The sequence below is a fragment of the Brassica napus genome, chromosome C3 (assembly GCF_020379485.1).
Source record: "Brassica napus cultivar Da-Ae chromosome C3, Da-Ae, whole genome shotgun sequence".
In the NCBI taxonomy this organism is placed as follows: Eukaryota; Viridiplantae; Streptophyta; class Magnoliopsida; order Brassicales; family Brassicaceae; genus Brassica; species Brassica napus.
Genome location: NC_063446.1, coordinates 56,438,344 through 56,460,378, shown reverse-complemented (window position 1 = coordinate 56,460,378; position 22,035 = coordinate 56,438,344). Strand labels below are relative to the sequence as shown.

Here is a 22,035-nt window from a genome sequence, read left to right as displayed (position 1 = left end):
TATTTTTTTTTTGTATTTATTTGAAATGCAACTCAATATTTTTTTAACAATTATAACAAAATATTTAAAAAATATTTTTAGAATTTGTTTGAAAAATATGAAAATTACATTTTAAATTAAAATTATCCTAAAATATGACAAGTTTTGATGTAAACGAAAACTCAAATTATGTCAAAAATAATTATATTCAATGATAATAACAATTTTAACTGATTATTTTTAAAAAAATACATTTACAAAAATATTGTTTGAAAGAAAATTCATTTATCTTTCAAATATAAAATAAAAATATTATAATTAAATAATAAAAAATATAAATAAAAACCATAAATTTAGCAAATGACAACTGAGTTATATTATGCTAAAATTTTCTTTCTAACAATTTATCAAGTGACAAATGAGTTATGAGCAAATAATACCATATAATTTTTAAAAACATAGTCATTCTTAAATATTTTTTGAATAAATAATTATTTTTAAATTTAATCAACTAAAAATAATATATGTACAATTGTGTGAGTCAAATTCTAGTTTTATTGATGCATGTTATATATTAGTGCTGCATATTTTAGGTAACATTTTAATGATGCACGTTTTTAAAAAAATTCATTATTAAAATTATGCACATAGGGATAACTCATGAGTTTTTTTGGTTGATTAAATGATATTATGTCCAAATTTATTTAAGGATATTTCATTAAGGTAACTGAAAAATACAAACAATAAAATATGAAGTTTAAATTCATTTAAGCATATTTCATTAATGTAACTGAAAAGACAAGTAATAAATTATGTAGTTTTATTCGTTTTAGGATATTTCATAAATGCAACTGAAAAAAGACAAACAAAAAAAAAGGAGTTTAATTAATAAAGTAAGAACATTTTCAAATGGGTACTTCTCTTTAATAATATAGATATGGTGTAATGAAGTCATTAGGTACTTCTACGCTCCCAACTCGGAGCAATTTTTTAAATGGGTTTGTTTCATATCAAACAAGTCGGGTTGTTGTACATTTTTTTAAGTTTAGGGTTTTTTCTATAAACATTGCAAGAATGGAGTATCATTTTCATCGCTTAAATTTCGCTCCAGCTATTTTTTTTATGTTCCTCGTAAATTATAAAAGAACTGGCTTCAGTTAATAAGGTCAAGATTCACAAATAGGTAATTATGGATTTTTCTAGTTTACAATTGGTCTATTTATGGCGGCATTTATAACTGTAATTCAAATAATGGTTATGTTTTTTAATCTGTGTCATTTACTACTTAAACAGTTAAATTGGTTTTTAAACCAGAATATATTTAAAATATTATAATAAGTACCGAGGGGGTGTATTCAACTAAGTGTTTGAAATGATTTATATTAAAATGATAAATTTATTGTTATTCAAACGTGGATTTTAAAAAATACTTTAAAGTCTAGTGTTATTGAACTTATCATTTCATAAAACACTCTGAAATCAACCGTTATTGAACAAAATTTAAGTTGGAGATTTTAGAGTACTTTAAGTGTTTCTAGAGTGTTTGAAGAAAGTTCCTTAGTTATAAAAATAAAAATTCAAATCTCATTGTTTTAGATGAGATTCTAGAGTGTTTTAACAAAATTCACACCAAATTATCCAATTCCCTTGCAATTATCTACAAACTCATTAAAATTCAAATAACTTCAAATTACACATTCAATAAACCTCCCTAATATATTTTGAGTTTACTAGTGTGGAATGCCAGATTTGGAAGATTTCTAAAAATATTAACATTTTCTCTCTGTTTTAATGATTAGCTATAATGATTTATAATTTGACTAGCAAATTATTTTATGTGTTAAAAAAAGACTAGCAAATTCTTTGCATATATAATACCAGAAAATTACCTATTTAGTAGTAAAGAAAACATAAAAGTGATGATTTTCATATTAGCAATATAAGAATATTTAATTTGATATGGTAATCTTCAACATATTTTTATAGAAATTTACATCAGTATATTTTGGTTACATTGTATTATAGATTTCTTAGATAATTGTGTATACTTTGAAAAATTTATATACTTGTAGATCTAAAACTAATATTACATATGATAACTAATGTTTACTAATAATTTGATAATTCGTATAATACATATTGTGAAATATGATTCAATTGCTTTACTTATATCACATGTGTGAATTTGACTTGTAGGGGAACGTATTTTGTCATAATTAACTCCATATGTATGAAAATGTGAAGCTTTATGTGATGTAATAATGTTTCGAATATAACCAACTGTGAGATTTAGACAAAACTGAAACTCGTGAAACTGTCATGTGACATACATAAAAATTCAGTTTAGATTTTTGGTCTGTTGGTTATGGTCTGTCTAGCTTACCCTGGACTTAAATTATCAGAACAAGAGTTGAAGACGATAAAACAAAACGTTTGATGCGTTAAAGATGCTTTTTTTTTTTTGAGCAAAAAGATGCTTTTAATGTTTCTTCGGATATAAAAGTCGACACGGTGGCAATAGCCAATAGGTATTGACCGTATGAGAAGCCACTTGATGATTAAGCTTAGGTGTAAAACATATTTAATACACATTAAACAAGTAATTAAACTAAGGTGCCAAATGATTGTCTCTGTGAATCAGAATGGTGTTAGTTGACAAATGTATGTTTCAATCATGTGTCTACCTTCTTTGTTGAAATGTCAACCTACTAATGACATGTCAAAACTTGGCATATCACATAACAAAAATAACGTTCGAGTCTCGTTAGTCATCCCCTCTATATTACATTACAATATTTGAGGGAGTCAGGTGCCACACCACAATGAGTCTTAGAATCTTTAGAAAATTAGGTCGGTCCATTTAAATATATAATAAGTTTTTTATGAAATTAACCATAAATTCATTATTAATATTTTTCATTCTTTCCTTAAATAAAAATTACGAAATTGCTTAATATAACTAAAACATATATATGAAAATAAATCATTTTGAATAGTAAATATTTGATAAAAAGTAATCTATTCTCTATCATATTTGTTTAATTTTAAATTAATAAAATAAATTAAACAACTACATTAACCATATAATAAAACTTTAAATTTTCTGTATATGTTATATTTTGATTTTTTCAAAACGAATATAAATTACTAAAACTGTTAAAAGTCTCACCTTCAAATTTTTGTGATTCATGGTTTAATTTTTTTTTGTTATGATAAAATACAAATGATTACAAAATCATACAAGTAAGAAATTTCATTTAATAAATATTAAGTGTATAAGGTTTATATATATATATATTAAATTAAACTATATACCATATAAAATATATAAATATTTTAATTTCGAAATTTTCTTTGAAAACATTTTTTTGGTAAAAGCTATTGACCAAATATTGACAACTTAATATTTAAATTTTAAACTTAGCCTTGAACATTTTAAAAATTTATGAATTACTAAAATTATTAATCACACAATGAAAATTTTGTTATCAGTGATTTAAAGTATTTGTTATAAAAATATAAAAATGATTAAAAAATCATATGAGTAGAAAACATCATTTAGTATATATCAATACTAAAAATACACACTATATGTTAACGTCATTTAAATTTAATTATATACCATATAAAATAGAAAAGTGATTGTTTGGATTAATAAAATTTATTTATATGTTCACATCAATTTAATTATATATGTAATAATTACTGACTTTTTAGTTATTCAATATATATTTATTATTTTATAAATATGTAAAGGAACATATAATACATTAAAATAATATATATAATGTTTGTCCCCCGCAAGGCGCAGATCTTAATTAACCTAGTTACACCTAATAAACGAGAGTTGTTAAAATTATACATTAAGAAAGATAAAATATATGCATCAAGTATTCTTGCAAGTTAAATTTATGTTAAATTTTTCTTGTTTTGAACTTAAAATCAATTGGCGATAAATAGACTGACTCAAAATTAAATTTTTTATACTATATATGTTCCATTAAAATTTCTGATGTAAAAGCTTATATTATTACACATTTTTTTAGAGATTAAGGCCTATGACCCATTAATCTCTACATGATCTCAACAGATTTAATTATAAAGCTATTATTATCAAACTTAGATGCAAATGAAAAGCTCTCTTACTAACATCATTTAATATGAGATTATGAACATCAGTTCAGTTGTTGCAAGAGCTGATTACTACTACTGTACACATTTGGTCATGCTAAATGGATCAAGTGTCTCCACGTTCAGAGTCTAATTACTATGTGCATTTGCATATTATGTTTCAGGGTCGGATTGAAGGATAAGGTTGTAGGATACTGATTACTGAATCTAGATGCAACACCCTTTTGAACATTGGAACTGGACGCATTCAGACCAGCAAAGCGCTGATCCAGCTCTTGTATTTGTTCCATGCATAAATGAAGACTGTGAAGGTAGTCTTCAACTTACTATATTATCATCAGATCTTTTTCCACACCATTACTTGCATTATACAATGAATCGTGCTGCAACTGTGTACAAGTCTTTTGGCATGTGGTGGGGTAACAATGATGTTTCGTGGACATTAGGAAGTCTTAATAAGCTAGTTGGGCTAATAAGGCCGTTAGACTTAAAACGTTGGGCCTATTCAAGCCCACTATGCTAATTTCAAAGAATTTAATCTACACAATTGACACATGTTCGAATGATTTGAATATCTAGTGTAAAATGAAAAAAACGTCAAGTCCAGTAGTTAGAGAAGTAGACTTTCTTGACCCATCCAAGTCATCCCCGAGTAAACAAAGTTTCCATTAAAGTTCGAAAAAAAGACCTACCATCTCTACTTCTCCATACGAGGAAACTTCGAAGAAGCTCACACGTTCACACTTGTATGCGAGACGACGCGTTAATCATATCGATATGTCTCTTCACTGATGAGATAAAAATAACTAAAAGTTAAAAGAGCTCCAATTGAATGAACGAAGAATCTTCACTGCTTCTTCCTTTTTTTTTATAATCTTTTCCCCCAGTATATATATATATATATATATATATATAATAGAGTTTCTCAATGACTTTGTTTATATATTATATAATATCTTTCTGCGTCTTCGATCTACGAGATCCCCTTGATTCTCTCTAATCTGTCTCTCCCGTGTCTGTGTGAAGTAAAGGTCTGAGGTGAGCGAGTGAGTGGAGATTTTAGCTCTACTAAGGCAAAAAAAAAAATGGAGAACTACTTGAACGAAAACTTCGGTGATGTGAAGCCTAAGAACTCCTCCGACGAGGCGCTGCAGCGTTGGAGGAAGCTCTGCTGGATCGTGAAGAATCCTAAGAGGCGGTTCAGATTCACTGCTAATCTGACGAAACGTTCCGAGGCGGAGGCGATTCGTCGTTCTAATCAGGTACTACTAATGAAACTGAAACGATCTCTCTCTCTCTCTCTCTTGCTTACTGTTGGAGATCTAGTGATGATCTCTTGCGTTGAACGCAGCTGCCGAGTTTTTTTTGGTTTGTTGACTCACTGAGTGAGTCACTGTTCGTTCTTGGATGAGATCTAAGTGAGCTCGTTTTAGTATTATTCGTAGCTTATAATATTTCTATTGTTGGATTTGAAACTACTACTTGGACCTCACTGAAATGGCCAATACCTTAAAACTTGTGTGTGAGTTATCACTATGCATGACATTAGATTTTTTTTTTTGGACTATCACTTATATATTTCTATGATGGATTTGAAGATACGAGTTCCTGATTCTTGTTTCCTTTGGATGCGATCTCACTGGAATGGCCAACACATTTTTTTAACTTTGTAGGATCGTTAACGTTAAAACTTGTGTGTGAGTGAGTTATCACACTGTTTTTGTTTCTAATTTAAGACTAAGAGCATGATTAATTGAGGGGGGGGGGGGGGGGGGGGGGGGGTTCTGGTGTTTCTTAAAACCGTCTCTTAACAAAAAAACCCGGTCTCAGTTTTATTAGTTAAAAGTTAAGATACGGTTTCTTATATTCCGCTAAGAACCCCCGCCCTAAGAACCTTCCATTAATCATGCTCTCAGTCTACTCGTGGTGTTTGCAAGTTAAGAATGTTTTGAATGAGGTGTTAATTAGAGAGATATAGGCTTATACTGTTCGTTTGTGCTTTCTTCTCAAACCATTTTCATTTTGTCTATTTTATGAATGTACAGGAAAAGTTTCGAGTGGCGGTGTTAGTTTCACAAGCTGCACTTCAGTTCATTAATGGTGAGAATAGACTTGTGTCCCTTAGTGTTGTTTCTCAATATGTATTTTCTTTTCCTTAACGAGAATGTGTTGCGTGCTTGCAGGTTTAAAGTTGTCTAGTGAGTACACAGTACCTGAAGAAGTAAGAAAAGCTGGATTTGAGATTTGTCCTGATGAGTTGGGATCGATTGTAGAAGGGCATGATGTGAAAAAGTTGAAAATTCATGGTGGAACTGAGGGCCTGACAGAGAAACTCTGTACTTCGATTACTAGTGGCATTGGTACATCTGAAGACCTGCTGAGTGTAAGAAAAGAAATTTACGGAATCAACCAATTCACAGAGAGCCCCTCTCGTGGCTTTTGGTTATTTGTTTGGGAAGCCCTGCAGGATACCACCCTCATGATTCTAGCTGCATGTGCTTTTGTATCGCTTATAGTTGGGATACTCATGGAAGGGTGGCCGATTGGTGCCCATGACGGACTTGGTATAGTGGCGAGTATTCTTCTTGTTGTGTTTGTCACCGCCACGAGTGATTATAGGCAATCCTTGCAGTTCAAGGACCTGGATGCAGAGAAGAAAAAGATTGTGGTTCAGGTTACTAGAGATAAAATGAGGCAAAAGATCTCGATATTTGATCTACTGCCTGGCGATATTGTTCACCTTGGCATTGGGGATCAAGTTCCAGCTGATGGGCTTTTTCTCTCTGGTTTTTCTGTTCTGATAGATGAATCGAGCTTGACTGGAGAGAGTGAACCCATTTGTGTCAATGTGGAGCACCCCTTTCTTCTTTCAGGTACCAAGGTTCAGGATGGATCTTGCAAAATGTTGGTGACTACAGTTGGAATGAGGACTCAATGGGGTAAACTGATGGCTACACTAAGTGAAGGCGGCGATGATGAGACACCTTTGCAAGTAAAGCTAAATGGTGTGGCAACCATCATTGGCAAAATAGGTTTATTTTTCGCTGTGATTACGTTTGCTGTTTTGGTGCAAGGGTTGGCTACTCGGAAGCTTCAAGATGGTTCTCACTGGGCCTGGACTGGTGAAGAGTTGATGTCGGTCCTGGAATATTTTGCTGTTGCTGTAACAATTGTTGTGGTCGCGGTCCCAGAAGGTCTGCCTTTGGCTGTCACATTAAGTCTTGCTTTTGCCATGAAGAAGATGATGAACGACAAAGCGCTTGTGCGGAATCTAGCTGCTTGTGAGACAATGGGATCTGCAACAACTATTTGTAGTGACAAGACTGGAACTCTGACAACAAACCACATGACAGTTGTAAAAGCCTGCATCTGTGGAAAAGCCAGAGATGTTAATTGTTCCGATGCTGCTAGGTATTTAGCCTCTAGTATCCCTGAGTCTGCTGTTAGAATTCTACTGCAATCTATATTTACCAACACTGGTGGTGAGATTGTTGTGGGGAAAGGAAACAAAACCGAGATACTGGGATCACCCACAGAAACTGCTCTGTTAGAATTTGGGTTGGCACTCGGAGGGGACTTTCAAAAAGAAAGACAAGCCTCAGATGTTGTGAAAGTTGAGCCCTTTAACTCTACAAAGAAAAGAATGGGAGTTGTCATTGAGCTGTCTGGAGAACATTTCCGGGCGCATTGTAAGGGTGCTTCTGAGATAGTTTTAGCTGCCTGTGATAAGTACATCAACAAAGATGGTGATGTTGTTCCCCTTGATGAAGCATCTACTAGTCACCTAAATAACATTATTGAAGAATTTGCTAGTGAAGCACTTCGAACTCTTTGCCTTGCTTATCTGGAAATCGGTAATGAATTCTCATCAGAAGATCCGATTCCAAGTGGAGGATACACTTGCATAGGTATTGTGGGCATCAAAGACCCTGTTCGCCCTGGTGTCAAGGAGTCTGTTGCGATCTGTAGAGCTGCTGGAATCACAGTCAGAATGGTTACTGGAGATAACATTACTACTGCAAAGGCTATAGCCAGGGAGTGCGGGATATTGACTGATGATGGCATAGCTATCGAAGGCCCTGAGTTCAGGGAAAAAAGTGAAGAGGAATTGCTCAAGCTAATCCCAAATTTGCAGGTGATTGTCTGCAACAAACACTAGTTGCTACTATTAAGTTATACAGTTTGTGTTGGTAGTTCAGAACCAACTGATCCGCAAACAGGAAACGAACTCCAAATTGCATACACGGGATTTTCAAGCTTTAATTTCCTTCTTGTAGGTCATGGCTCGATCGTCACCCATGGATAAGCATACTTTGGTGAGAAACCTCCGTACAATGTTTCAGGAAGTCGTTGCAGTGACAGGTGATGGAACAAATGATGCTCCTGCCCTTCATGAAGCTGATATTGGACTTGCAATGGGAATTTCTGGAACCGAGGTGTGTTCTCAGTCTTCCTTGTCCCTGTTTCATTATCTTGGTGCACCACTGCACATAAAATTCGAGTGCGGATTCTCATGGAAGAACATTGTTTACATAGTTCCTCTCCATTCAAGAAGAATGGAGTTCTCATACTTTATTTCCCATTTTGTTAGGTGGCAAAAGAGAGTGCGGATGTGATTATCCTAGATGATAACTTCTCGACGATTGTCACTGTTGCCAAATGGGGCCGTTCTGTGTACATAAACATTCAGAAATTTGTTCAGTTCCAGCTGACAGTAAACGTTGTGGCTCTTATTGTCAACTTCTTGTCAGCCTGCCTTACTGGTTAGTTCCAAACCACATTTCTATTTCCCATTGTTCAGGTTCCCAGTCATCTCCTCATGGTTTGGTAACTAACTTCTCGATTTGTATGACTCAGGAAACGCGCCTCTAACAGCTGTCCAGCTACTATGGGTTAACATGATAATGGACACACTTGGAGCACTCGCGCTAGCCACAGAACCACCACAGGACGACCTGATGAAGAGAACACCAGTGGGAAGGAAAGGAAACTTCATAAGCAATGTAATGTGGAGGAACATCCTTGGCCAGTCACTATACCAGCTTGTCATCATATGGTGTCTCCAAACAAAGGGGAAGACAATGTTCGATATCGACTCCGACTTAACACTCAATACCCTTATCTTCAACACCTTCGTCTTCTGCCAGGTAAACTTCCCTCAAATCTCTGAATCATAAAAAGAAACAACCAGAACGTAACCACGTTCTCACAAGTATAATCATTTTCGTCAGGTGTTCAATGAGATAAGCTCGAGGGAAATGGAAAAGATTGATGTGTTCACGGGGATACTGAAGAACTACGTGTTCGTAGGGGTTCTAACGTGTACGGTGGTGTTCCAAGTTATCATAATAGAGCTACTTGGTACGTTTGCTGATACAACACCACTAAATTGGAGCCAATGGTTCGTAAGCATCGTGCTAGGGTTCCTTGGCATGCCTATTGCTGCTGCCTTGAAGATGATTCCAGTTGGCGCACACTAAGTCTAAAGTCTTGCGTTATATGTGTGATTCCTTATTAGCTGTTGAAGGTACCCATTTTTTTCTATTGGCTATGGAAGTTTGATATCCTAAATGGCCTTGCTTTTTTTGTTGTGTTTTCATTTGTGGGTTGTTGATTTGGAGGAGCATTTGCTTCGTAAATATTAATGATAATGGAACTTTGTTGCTCTTATCTTTTGATTCTTCTGTTGGATACTTTTAAGCTGTGATACTAGCCGTGGCTCGTGGGTAGAAAGTGTAGTCACATTAATATGTTAACTCAGTTCGCTATGTTTAATGATCTTCAAGATTTAAATTTGGTATTAGTTTTAAACATTCATGAATCTGGATTCCAAAATCTTGTGGTTTAACAGTTCTCTCATGAAAGTCTATTGAAGTTTGATTTTGATTTTAAATAACTTTGTATGCCAAAATTTTAGAAGTTATTTACTAATTTAATTGACTATATGAAAATTTAATTGATTAACAACAAACTTTAAAGTGAACTTTTAGTTATGATTTATATAAAAAAAAAAATCTTAAAACACTAAATTTTAAAACATAATTTAGAATTAGTAACTGAATAACAATAGATTATAGCTAGATTTATAAATTAAATAAAAATCTATCATTGAATAACACCTTTTTAATTTTCAATAGCACTGGAATTTTAGTTAGAGCTTCAAATTGAATAACCAAAAATTTGTCATTTACAAATAAGAGATCCAACAACACTGGATTTTAAAACATGATTTTAGAATCAACTACTAATTGAATAAAACTTCCTTGTTAGAGATATCATCCTCTCCTTGTTCATGAGTTTCGTCCTTGCTTTGCTGACAGCTGAGTTTGGCGACTGAAACAACCTCTGCCATAAATAACGAAGATGGGAAACATTAAACACCACTCATGGTTAATAATCAAAGGAACAAAGAGGAATATGAAGTGTCACAAAACAAACCTTTTCTTCATTAGTCATAGTAGAATGTCCACCAATTTTCTTTGGAGTGAAACTAAACACATCGTGTAGGAACTCATTCTCCTGCATATGTTTGATAAAGCCACCCCCAAGGAAATGCTTCAAAAAATTTAACTGTTGAAACAAAACCATGTCTATGTTAAAAAACAAGTCACAAGAAACAAACAACACTATAAAGATTGAGAGGAACCTGTATCATCTGGCACCAAGTTGACGTCTCTATAGAGGCTCCTCCAACTCTTGTAGAGGTTTCAGGTGCCACTCCACCCTAATCATGAGTGAAAAAAAAATCATATATAAAAATCCGAACCATAATCATATATGTATATATCATATAAAAGGTAAAAATATACCTCAAGAAATTCAACAAGGTCCTTGAACAAACTTCGTTGTGTGTTGAGATCTTTCTTAGCACAACCTTTACCACCTGCCTCTACAGCGAGGTCTCGAACTTGATCAGTGACCTTAGATATCAATCTATGCATGTTTATCAATGCCTCACTTTCTTCTTTCACTGATCCATTATCAGACCCTTTGGCTTCCGCATCAAACTTCTCTAGAATTCCCAACTCAAACATAAGAGCAAGAGCTTCACCAGCAGCTATACGTACTGATCGGTCATCCTTTTCCAAAAGTGTGGAGAGATAAGTGACGGTCCTGTAATGATATCAACATCTAATCAGCTTATAGATCCATTAATAAGTGACAGACACTAGGTTAAAATAAATAGAAGTTCCACTTACTCTTGCAAAATTTTGGGACCTAGAGTCCATCTATCAACTGTTGTGAGCAGAAACGTCCAGGAAGAGACAACAGTTGTTATTACAGCAGGTGAAGGTTTGGTTGCAACAACCTACACAAAACATCAACTTACATGTGAGCTTTCTAAGTACTTAAGATTAAACAACTCACTCTCTTAATAAACCAACTTAGGAATTAAAATTCCATATTATGAGAAAAAGAGTAAGATGCATACATTAGAAACCAGTTTAGGGTCAATCATTTGCCATATTATTTGCATAGATCTCTCGGTTTGCTCTGCATTGGCTCCACCAACAAAGGTTATGACTGCTAAACACTCAAGAATCTGCAATGAAGTGGCAGGATATCAGCAAGCATATATAAACTTTTAGCAGAATAAATAACTAATAGATTATGAAATTTATCCATACCGAAGTTATTTTCAAGGCTTCACGACTAGATTTAAGGGCTTGAGAAAGAGGAGTGACGGATTCTTCTAGATTCTCTTGTGCTTGATCCCCAAGTCCAACAGTTAAAGCTAGCAACCCTGTAAACGCCACATTAACTGTTAACTGTTAGTATATAGCTCAATTAAAAAAAAAAAAAAAAAAGATGACGCATAAGTTGCTTGTTCCTCGGTGACTAACCAATAACATGTGATGCTAGTGAGGACTCTTTAGTGGACCTTTTCTTGATGCAGTGTAAACACCGATCCAACAAGGTGGCAAAGCTACAACGAACGTTGAAGAAGAAACATTAGATAACAATCAGGTGTCACCAATACATAAGTTATATGAAGAAGGAATAGAGTATGAGATAGTTACTTCTTTTCCACAAACTCATGCTGCAAGTCACTTTTGAATGCGTCAACAATGGAAGCCAAAGCTTGCTCTCTCGTAGAACTCCTTCACATCCAGAAAAAGAATCCAAATATCATTAGTTTCACATCAAAATCACAAAAAAAAAACTCAACTCACAAAAACCAAAAGTGGTGGAGAGAAAAAAACCCTAGCTACCTTTTCTCATAGAGAGCATCAAGGGACTGATCCAACATAACATCTTTCTGAACATGAACTTCATCCATGCGAGGTATCTCAGACCGCATGGTGTAGAAGGAGCTTAAACTACACGTATCATCATCACTATCAAACAAATCCATCGGGGCGTTCTTAGGCTGAGCTTCTGCAATATTAAGTGAATCTTAGTGTCTTGTATCAAAAGATGTATAACTTGCCAACCACGCAAAGAAACCAAACTAGTAATAGAACTCGACAGTTTCTAAAGCACTTAGGAAAACAAATCCAGAGATTGAGAAAGTAGATAAATTGAAACCTAAAACGAGGAGATTCAGGTTAGACATATCTAAACTAAAATAATAAAGAATCAAGAACATGAAGCTTACTCTTAGACATGGTTTCTTATAATCAAAATCCAAATCAACTAACGGAGTGGAAGAAGTTACAGAGCTTCAGGGTTTTTCTCTTCTCAAGTTGTTATTGGTTATCTAAAAGCAAGTGTCTCTCCTCACAAGTTTAGTTTTCTTATATAACAAAACAAATCTAGGAGAAAGAGGAAAACAACTTAAACAGGGAAAAGGATAACAAAGGAAATAACAAAATAACATGCGAAGTTGTTATAAACTAGAATATATCAGCAATCACAAATTATGAGAATTATTATAAACTAGTATAAATTCTATCACAACTATGAACTAGTATAAATTAGCATTCTCTTTGGTTAAAATGGGTTTAGAGACAATATAGTCAAACTCGCAAATCTCCAAAATAGCACATTTCTAAGTTTATGTCACAAAAATAGCCCTCAAAAATCAAAATGACCAAAATAATATTTTATCTTTTGAAAAATTTAAATATTTTTTATTTTTCAAAATTTGAAATCTTATCCCAAAACCCCACTCTCCAACTCTAAACCCTAAACTCTAAACCCTAAATCCTAAACCCTAAACCCTAAACCTTAAATCCTAAACCCCACCCCTTAACTCTAAACCCTAAACCCTAAACCCCACCCCTAAACTCTAAACCCTAAACCCTAAACCCTAAACCCTAAACTCTAAACCCTAAATCCTAAATCCCACCCCTTAACTCTAAACCCTAAGTCTAAATTAATTTATCATTGGAGTATAAGTGTATATTTATCTCTTTTGATAAAACATTAAGTGCTATTTTGGTCATTTTTATTCTTAGAAGCTATATTTGTGACAAAAAGAACCGACTCGAAATCAAACTGAATATTAAAGTTACCTAACATAATTAGTTAAAAATATTCTTATAAAAAGAACCGACTCGAAATCAAACTGAATATTAAAGTCTCATAATCTGTTAGATTTAGCATATATACTCAAATAGTTTTTAAAATATTATATCCGAAAACTAATATATCAAACCAACCTGCACCAAAATCGGAACCAATTTTTTTGAAAAAATGTGAAAAAAATTAATTTTTAATATATTCTGTTACAAAAAAAAAGGTATATATATGTATATTTCGATGAAAAAGTCAATGAACCATTGTGCTATAGTGGTAAAAGAGACGGCTATTATCAAAGATTATATGGGTTCACAGCAAGATCTGATTTTTTAGATTTTTATTTCTTTTTTTTCTGGCTAATGGCAAATATGTAAATACTTTATCTTCTCCATTTATCAAGGCTTCTATCTTTCTGCAATTTTTTTCCACCGCCACAAACGCAATCGATCTAATTTTTTGATGTTTCCTTTTCATTTATGCATCAAAATTGAAGATTTGTTATTTATCATCCAGTTTTAAACATCTTAACACACAAAAACTTGAATGATTTTGATAAATTTGATTTCACTGCCTAGCACTCAATGTTTTTGAACGATATATGTAAATAGGTTAATCAATAATCCAACCATTGCAGTTGAACAGAAGCACAAATTCTTGCCAATATGAAACTTGGACTCATAGTTTACAAATAATTGCATGAATAATTTCTGAGAATATGACTGTTTTTTTTGCTGAATTTCTGCAACTCGGTTAAATCATGAAAAATTGAGTGTTAGACTTTTGCAGGAAGAAGCATAACTGGTTTGGTTATAGAACTTTATATAAAGAGAACGTGGTTAGTTTTTAAAGTAAATACAGTTATAGAATATTTTTTAGTTAAAGGAAATACAGTTATCAATAGATGTAATATTTATATTAAAAATGATCGTTGGACTAAACTAATATCAACCTCCAGCTTTAATACTGGTACTAAATATTGACCCGCCCTCGAGAGAGAGCGGGTATATGTTTTGTTTTTAAATTTTTTGCCTAATATAATTATACGTTTGTGTGTTTGTATAATCATATTTTTGTATGATATGAATTTAATAGAACATATAATTTTTGTAAGTATATTAAATAAATCAAGTTTCATAAGTATGTAGTTGTGTCTTTCCTTGTATCATATATGTATTTTTTTTGGTAATCATATTTGTGTTTTTATCTGTGATCATATTTGCGTAATTTTCTATAAAAATGATTAGTAAAGTATTTTGATAATTGTATTGAATTTATTATAGCGTTAAACTATAAATTTGTGCCATAGCCTTTTAGTTTATTAATATGCTACTTTATTTTAAAACAGTAATTAAATAGATACATTAAATAAATTTTAAAAAAATTCATAAAATTGGAATTATTTAATTTCGCATATAATTATAATTACATCATTATTACACATAAGAATTTGTATAGCAATTAAAAATGGGTTATGTAAATCAAAGAATAATTTGTATAGCAAATAAAAATGGGTTATGTAAATCAAAGTCCATGGCCCAGTTTTAATGGGTTTTGTAAATTAAATGTCCATGGCCCAAATTCTTTTATCCCGACAAAACTATGTGAGCTTCTACTGTCTTAATCACGTTTTTATTTTGTCGGTGGATGATGAACAAAAAAAGTGAAAGCTCATTCGGTTCTTCGAAAACCGTAGAAGACGGTGGAAGCTGAATCTGAGTGACTATGTTCAATTGAAACCAAAACAGTTTAAATCGGCTTTGCTCCTGTCAAGATCTCAGGTAATCTTTTGGTGTGATAAATCTATGTTCTTCTGTAAAAGTTCCATTCGGGATAGGGATTTTGTTTAAAAAAATCTCACAATTGATCTGATCCTTTACATCCATAGTAGAAGAAGACATAGCTTATGTGGATCACCTGATGAAAATAATTGGTAGGGAATTGACGATATAACTAAGGTTATATATTATTAGATATTGTAAATATAGTGGTAAAGTCCAGAAAATATATTAGTAGGGAATTTAAATGGTGGTAAAGTCGAGAAAATAGATTTTAAATGGTCCCGATTAATAGAAAACAATTTGTAAAAACGGAAGTTACATATAAATAGAGGTTCCTACTATCAAGAAGTGGTAGTTATTTTCGAAAAAATGGCATGCGGTGGTTAGTTTCGAAAATTAAAAAGGCATTGCAGTTATCATATAAAAAATTATGTATTGTTGAAATAATTGTTGGATCCTACTTTTATCAATGAGTCACACTGCCGTTTTAATAGAATAGATTGATTAACTTTAATAGTATTGATTCAAAGCCTATGCAACCGCATATTACAATCATTCAAAAAAGCGTATGCAACTTCACCTAGAACATAACTGTATATGGTAATGAGAATGAGAAAATTCCGACTCGAGACAAAAACTGAGCCCTAGGAAAAGAGAAAAGAGCTGTTGATGGTATCTGAAACTTCATGTCTTCAACATCATCCTTGACAGCTCACTTCTTTTGCTGATTAACGGTACCAAATAGCCTAGCCACTCATCAGCATACGACGTACCATCGTACCGAGTAGGAACAGCTTCCCTTGTCCTCTTCTGACTGTTGTGATCTGACAAATACCCATCTTCTGTCAAACAACTCTTGTCAACTTCGTCTTCTTTTTCTGATTCAATATCCGACACGTGTTTTCTTGCGCAATACTCATCTTCATCAACCGATATTTTCTTCTTATTCTCTACCTGTTGTACCTTTCTTGAAGCCAATAACTGTCTTTCCATCTTCGACTTCTTACCTAATTGAATCGAGGTTTCAGATCACACCCTAAGACAACTCTATACGTGGTTTCCAAGCCAAATCGAAGCGAGAATGAAAAGATCCTCAAAAAAGGAAAATATCGACGATCGGACAGTAACGCAAAGAGAGTAAGAGTGAGATATCTATTTAAAGGCAACTGAGATATCTGCCGACTTATGGAGAAAAATCAGAAAATCAGAATTGGGCTATTAATGGGCCCTACTTATAAAAATATGGTTCAATTGTAAGACCCATTCTTGAGTGATCCACAAGTATATATCCCGTATCTCCGAAAACATCATCTCCTGCGCATTTTTTTCTTTCTGAGCTCTAGAAACCAGAAACACTAGCAATGTGTTTCTTCATAGCTCTGTCTTTATGATTACGATTCCTTCCTCCACCTCCTCCTCTTCGTCCCCTCCCTCGACCCCTTCCTCCTCCATTCTCCGCCTCTGTAGTAGCCTCTGAGTTGTTACTGTTGTCATTACTCTTCTCTTGTGTTTGCTCCCTCGCCATTCCTCTTCCTCTACCCCTTCCTCTCCCGAATCTCACATTCTCTTGTCCATCGCTTGCGTTCACGCTAACATTAGACTGACCCTTGTCATCTCTCTGTGCCTGATACTCTGTCAGCTTCCTAACCGCTCCGAGAGGAATGTTACCTCCACGTCCCAAGCCAAGTATCATATCTTCCTGAGCTTCATTTACCAGCGAAGCTTCGTTTGCGTTTGCCACCGCAACAGAGCCTGCCACTTTGTAACTGTAGTTCTTACCATCCTTGACATAGAACTGAGGATTCTTTCTGCTTCCCCACTTCGAAGCAGCAGAAGGTTCAGATTCTGCTTGGCCAGCTCTGTTACTACCAAATGACTCGCTTTCTCCAGTAGCTGATTCCCCAACGCTGAAACCCAAATCATCAAAAGAATCATCGTATTCATCGTCGTACTCGTATTGTGCAAGTAAAGCTGCGTTCCTCTCTCTGTCCGATTCTTTTCTTGCATCTAGAATTTTGTAGCTTGGAGTATCATCCTTTGGCTTTCTGACAAATCTACCAACCGCTGTGGACGAGGCTGATGAATCTGGAAGTGAGGGACGTGCGATGGGTTGCTCCGTGTAGATACCAGAGCCACTAGTGTCAGATTCGATGAGCTTTCCTTTCCCTTTGTCTTTGCTTCCAAGAGTTGGAGCCGGTTTAGGCTGTGGCATGGTCTCCGATGAAGTATCCAATCGCTGCAAATCTTCATGGAGTGTTCCTTCAAGAATCCTTTGTATAACTTCTTCTGGATTCTGGTTATAGGCTTCAAGACACGCAGCTAAGAAACCGTTCCCATACTCAGGGAATATGTCTTTTATCTGACTGATCTTGGATTGCATAACTATAGCGTTTTCATCCATAAGCTCGGTGGTGTTTCTACCATCAGTTAGAAGAAGCGGCGCCTCCTTCACAGAGACTGTACCTCCAGAATGCAACATGATCATCGACAGATATTGAAGCTGCTCATCTTCCATTGATATCCATCCTGCGTAGAAACCAAAACAAAACTGCTTTAGACCATACTGTTTATAACTCATAGCATTAAGAAAGCAGAACTCATATGGTTACTACAAAGAGTTGTGCAAGAAGATACCTGCTTTCTGTAAACTCCTGAGCCTATCAATTATCCTGTAACTCTTCTCAATCTTTAGTAGTAATCGGTTCTTGCTTTCCAGTGACTGATCGGAAAGTCCACTGATCTCCCTGAATGTTTGGATCAGTATATCTGCCCTTACCATAGGGTCCTCTACTCTTGATGGAAACATCTTCGTGACAGCTGGAATTGAGGATTCGTGATCGGACAAATCCTTGCTGAGATAACAGATATCTAATATTCTCCAGCATAAACTTCCTATCCTTGTTGACAACATGGTTAAACTCGTTGATATATCTGACAGAGAATCATGGTTTCCATCCTTGAACAAGACCTGGAAGCCACGATGAAGTGATGGAAGCAATGAATCATGCAACCGAACAAGGCTGCTGAGAAGTTCATCGCTCCCATAACTGCACAGGTGGATTTGAGTTATGATCAGAACAGATCCAAACCAACCCAAATATAGATTGCTAATGGCAAAAAGGTTCCACCATTCATATTGTTGTTCATCAACCATCAGAAACTCTATAGTGCAAAATTCAATAACTATCCAGTAACTACGTCAACAAATCATGTATCACAGATGCAAGACTCGGGGATCCTATTCTGAGTATAATTATGAATGTTTCTCCGGCCTACATAATCTCACAAGAGAAACTGAAAGATCTAGATAGAAGAAAATGCACACCTCGTGTCAATAGGGCATGCTAAGATTAAAGCTGCTGGTGGATAAGCAGAAGTGAGAGCATCCAAAGACACAACTCCATCATTTATGAAGTCCAGAACCTAATCAGATAGAAAAACCATTACCACAGATGCATCACATGCCCACACACTATTAACATGCAAAATTAGTGTCTATATCCTAAATGGCGATGTCGATAGTTTCAGATTTTAATATCCTTTGTCAAGCAAAGACACAATGTATCTATTATTTCCTAAACTCTGCTACTGATAGTTCTAGATAAGAAAAGAAAAACACTGCATCACCAGGAATTTGAATGCTACTAGTCTGACTTACCAACATAGTTAAATGCTAACTCAGAACCATGTAAGAGCAGTTACATAAATAGTAAAATAAAAAAGAAGGATATTCACCTCCAAAAGGTCAGAATGGAGTTGTTTGCTCCCATGGTCTTCACTATTTGCACTCGTAAACAAGGTCTGCGGATAAAAATCAGACCAAAAATGTTAAATACAACACTTGATGTGATCTTACACTTTAGTATAAATGTGTATATACACCTTTAACAAACATAACATACCTCCAACGATGAGGTGCAACGCCGATGCATTGTGTGCAGGATGCCCAAGAAATGAGACAACATTGTTTTCAAATTATCAGGAACTCCGACTTGTGATTTCACAGCATTCTCAATCTGAGAAACAGAGAATAAGATTAGCAGAAGAATAAAGATTATCTAGCCCAGGGATAAGATATTATCTCAGATTTCGGACCAAGTTAACTTTTACTAGAGTGACTTACTAAAGATTTTGTGAGCTCTGCATTCTCATGCCCGTAAATAGCGCATATATCCAATAACTTTGGCAAGTCCAGTAACTTTTTTTCCTGCAAGAGAACTACAGACAAAACTAGTGAACAGTTGTAAGATAGAATCAAGTAAATCCCACAAGACACGTCAGATACAACAAAAAGCATGAAAGAAGATTTTCTTGATGAAATGGAACTCAAATCATACTAGGGTCGTAATCAATGAGACGACTTATCTCACTACATATTCTAGTCAGCTACTGAGTTATGCCGAGCTGGTCAAAGAAACAATCTTTTACAGACTGTGCTAATTAACATACAACCAAATATGTGGGCTTAGCACAAACGCCAACCACTATAGACAAAAACTTATACACATAAGATCTGTATGCTTATCCAAAATCTAAGTGGAAAGTGAAAAGTAAACAAACCGTGAGGCATGATAATCGTTAATCCTATGTTCTTTTTTCAAAAAAAAAAAACGAAATGAATTAACACAAAGGTGAATAACATGTTTGCATAGAAAAAGAGCAACAAAAGGCCACCTTCATGATCTTTCTGACTAAGGCTATCAGCAGCTCGAGCACCAGGATCCCTATGGGAAGATCTGCCACAACCAATAAAAATTTAACAACTTGTCAATGTATCCAGAATCATTCGAACAAGACTATCCGTAAAGCAAGTAGCTTTGAGGTAACAGACTCACATTCTATACAAAACCATGAAAACACGGCGGCACAGGTCAATCTCTCCAACAACCACGCCGGCTACAACTCCCTTGACACCATGAAAAGGGAAATCATACCACCTGCTTCTAAACTGCAGAAAGCTATCCAGAAAATCGTGCAAAGACGCATCACTAGCCACTGCAAAAAAAATCAATTCAATCAAAAAGAGAAGTTACAAGAGACGATGCTTTTAAACTTGTTAGTGAACCTTCTCTCCAAAACAGTCTAGGACTAAGCTTGAGCAGCCTCGCAAGCTCTCTATTGAGTAGATCCACCACTCCCTGAGACTCCACCGGATCCAAGCCTCCCTCCTCAGGCCCGAGACCAGCCGCCACGGCTTCGTCCTGAGGTAAGTAATCAACGAAACTGCCACCGCCTTGAGCCGGAGTTTTGGATGATACCAGCTGTCCCTGATCCCCGATCCTAACCCTACTGCTACTGCCACCAGGAGCGGGGGCTCTGGAAGAGGAATCCGATTGCCTGAGCGACGAGGAGAGGGAAACTTTGGGGAAGAACTTTTGCTGGCCCTTGGGGATGGATCTGGCGTTCTCGTCTTGATGATTTGATCGACGGTGAGACATGTTGATTAGATGATCGGCGATGGAAGAGAAGAGTCAGAGGAGGAGGCGGGAGAGACAGAGGCGTAGCCGCCGCAGATATACGACGATCTCGATTCAATCGATTGGGATTCCCTTTAAAGCGTTTGCTTTTGCTTAAAACTGCGTTTGATTATTAATGATCTAAACTTCTAAAACCCTCTTTCTCGCAAAGAGGCTCTCCCATCCATTTGGTTTGACTAAGCCGGAATCTCTTTTTATAAAAGACATCAAACCGAACCGAAAATACAACGGTCTACAAAAGAATGTCTTCTTTTTTCTTGCCTACCGACTTTGTCTTGTCTCCTTGGGTACTTATTACATCTTACATCCTTTCTCCGGCGCGTAATATATTTAAATTTGTTACATTTATCATTTTTTTATTTGTATGTGAATTTTTGTATGTTAAATTATATATATAACTAATTTTTAAATTTGATTTTTTATATTTTTAGTTTGAAGTAGACATTTCTATTATATGTAACATAATTAACTAATAAAATATGAAAAATCAAGTCCGAGATTTTAGAGTTATGTAAAAAAAAATATAATTATGTATAGAACATAAATTATCTTAGTATAAAAGATCGGAATCTCATCTCGAATAAATTCACGAAAAGAAAAAGTACTCCAATAACCTACTTAAAATATAAAACCCCCTTTTAAAAAAAAAAAGCGTACTTAATAATTTTTACGTGTAATAGTTGAAAACTAACAATTGAATATCAATCTAGAATATTATTTTAATATATCTAATGGTAAAATATTAATTATAATAAACAAATTTTGAATTTTGTAATATTACATGAATTAGAAGTCTTTAAAATCTAAAATCTACATAATTTATTTTTTATTAATTTATTATTTTGATGTTACAAAATGTTGAAATTATTTATATAAATATATCCAAATATGATGTCTCATTTTCATGTGTGTTTATGTTGAGCATATTAATTTGTAGTTTGTATATTAAATGACACATTGTTGCGTACCGTTCTATGGTTTTAATAAATGTGTTGTCATTTCATTTTTATTACTACTAACATGATTTTTTAGTGATCAATGATAATGTATTTTTAATATTATGTATTATATTTGATCGTATATTTTCTAACTCTTCATGCTGACACTTTTTTCGAATCATTTTAATTAGATAATAGATTTAAAGATGTAAATAAAACTGTGTATGTTCTAAATTTAGACTTTTTAGTGTAACTGAGCACTATCAA

General features: G+C 34.3%; 3 protein-coding genes across 4 annotated transcripts; 1 reads left to right on the top strand and 2 right to left on the bottom strand.

Moving 5' to 3' along the window:
* The first annotated feature begins 4,890 nt into the window (after positions 1-4,890).
* On the top strand, positions 4,891-9,780 carry LOC106389573 (calcium-transporting ATPase 1). Its single transcript, XM_013829867.3, has 7 exons — positions 4,891-5,372; positions 6,156-6,210; positions 6,294-8,245; positions 8,388-8,546; positions 8,702-8,873; positions 8,968-9,257; positions 9,342-9,780. Exons 1-7 carry the CDS (start codon positions 5,196-5,198, stop codon positions 9,588-9,590), a joined length of 3,054 nt encoding a protein of 1,017 aa, XP_013685321.2. The 5' UTR covers positions 4,891-5,195; the 3' UTR covers positions 9,591-9,780.
* Positions 9,755-13,178, bottom strand: LOC106389574 (interferon-related developmental regulator 1). The gene is made up of 11 exons (XM_013829868.3): positions 12,710-13,178; positions 12,324-12,489; positions 12,132-12,212; positions 11,955-12,037; positions 11,739-11,854; positions 11,543-11,653; positions 11,310-11,419; positions 10,920-11,223; positions 10,757-10,834; positions 10,549-10,680; positions 9,755-10,455 (listed from the first exon to the last, which is right to left on the bottom strand). The coding sequence occupies exons 1-11, from the start codon at positions 12,717-12,719 to the stop codon at positions 10,348-10,350; spliced, it is 1,299 nt and encodes a 432-aa protein (XP_013685322.2). The 5' UTR covers positions 12,720-13,178; the 3' UTR covers positions 9,755-10,347.
* Positions 13,179-16,486: 3,308 nt separating this feature from the next.
* LOC106389575 (activating signal cointegrator 1 complex subunit 2) lies at positions 16,487-20,929 on the bottom strand. 2 transcript variants are annotated; one of them, XM_013829869.3, is made up of 9 exons: positions 20,419-20,929; positions 20,189-20,348; positions 20,028-20,089; positions 19,477-19,571; positions 19,256-19,369; positions 19,089-19,154; positions 18,679-18,776; positions 17,988-18,400; positions 16,487-17,879 (listed from the first exon to the last, which is right to left on the bottom strand). In XM_013829869.3, exons 1-9 carry the CDS (start codon positions 20,789-20,791, stop codon positions 16,693-16,695), a joined length of 2,568 nt encoding a protein of 855 aa, XP_013685323.2. In that variant the 5' UTR covers positions 20,792-20,929; the 3' UTR covers positions 16,487-16,692. The 2 variants fall into 2 exon arrangements, with proteins under 2 accessions (XP_013685323.2, XP_048606844.1); XM_048750887.1 differs by lacking the exon at positions 20,419-20,929 and having other exon boundaries at positions 19,477-19,560; positions 20,189-20,342.
* Positions 20,930-22,035: the final 1,106 nt, after the last annotated feature.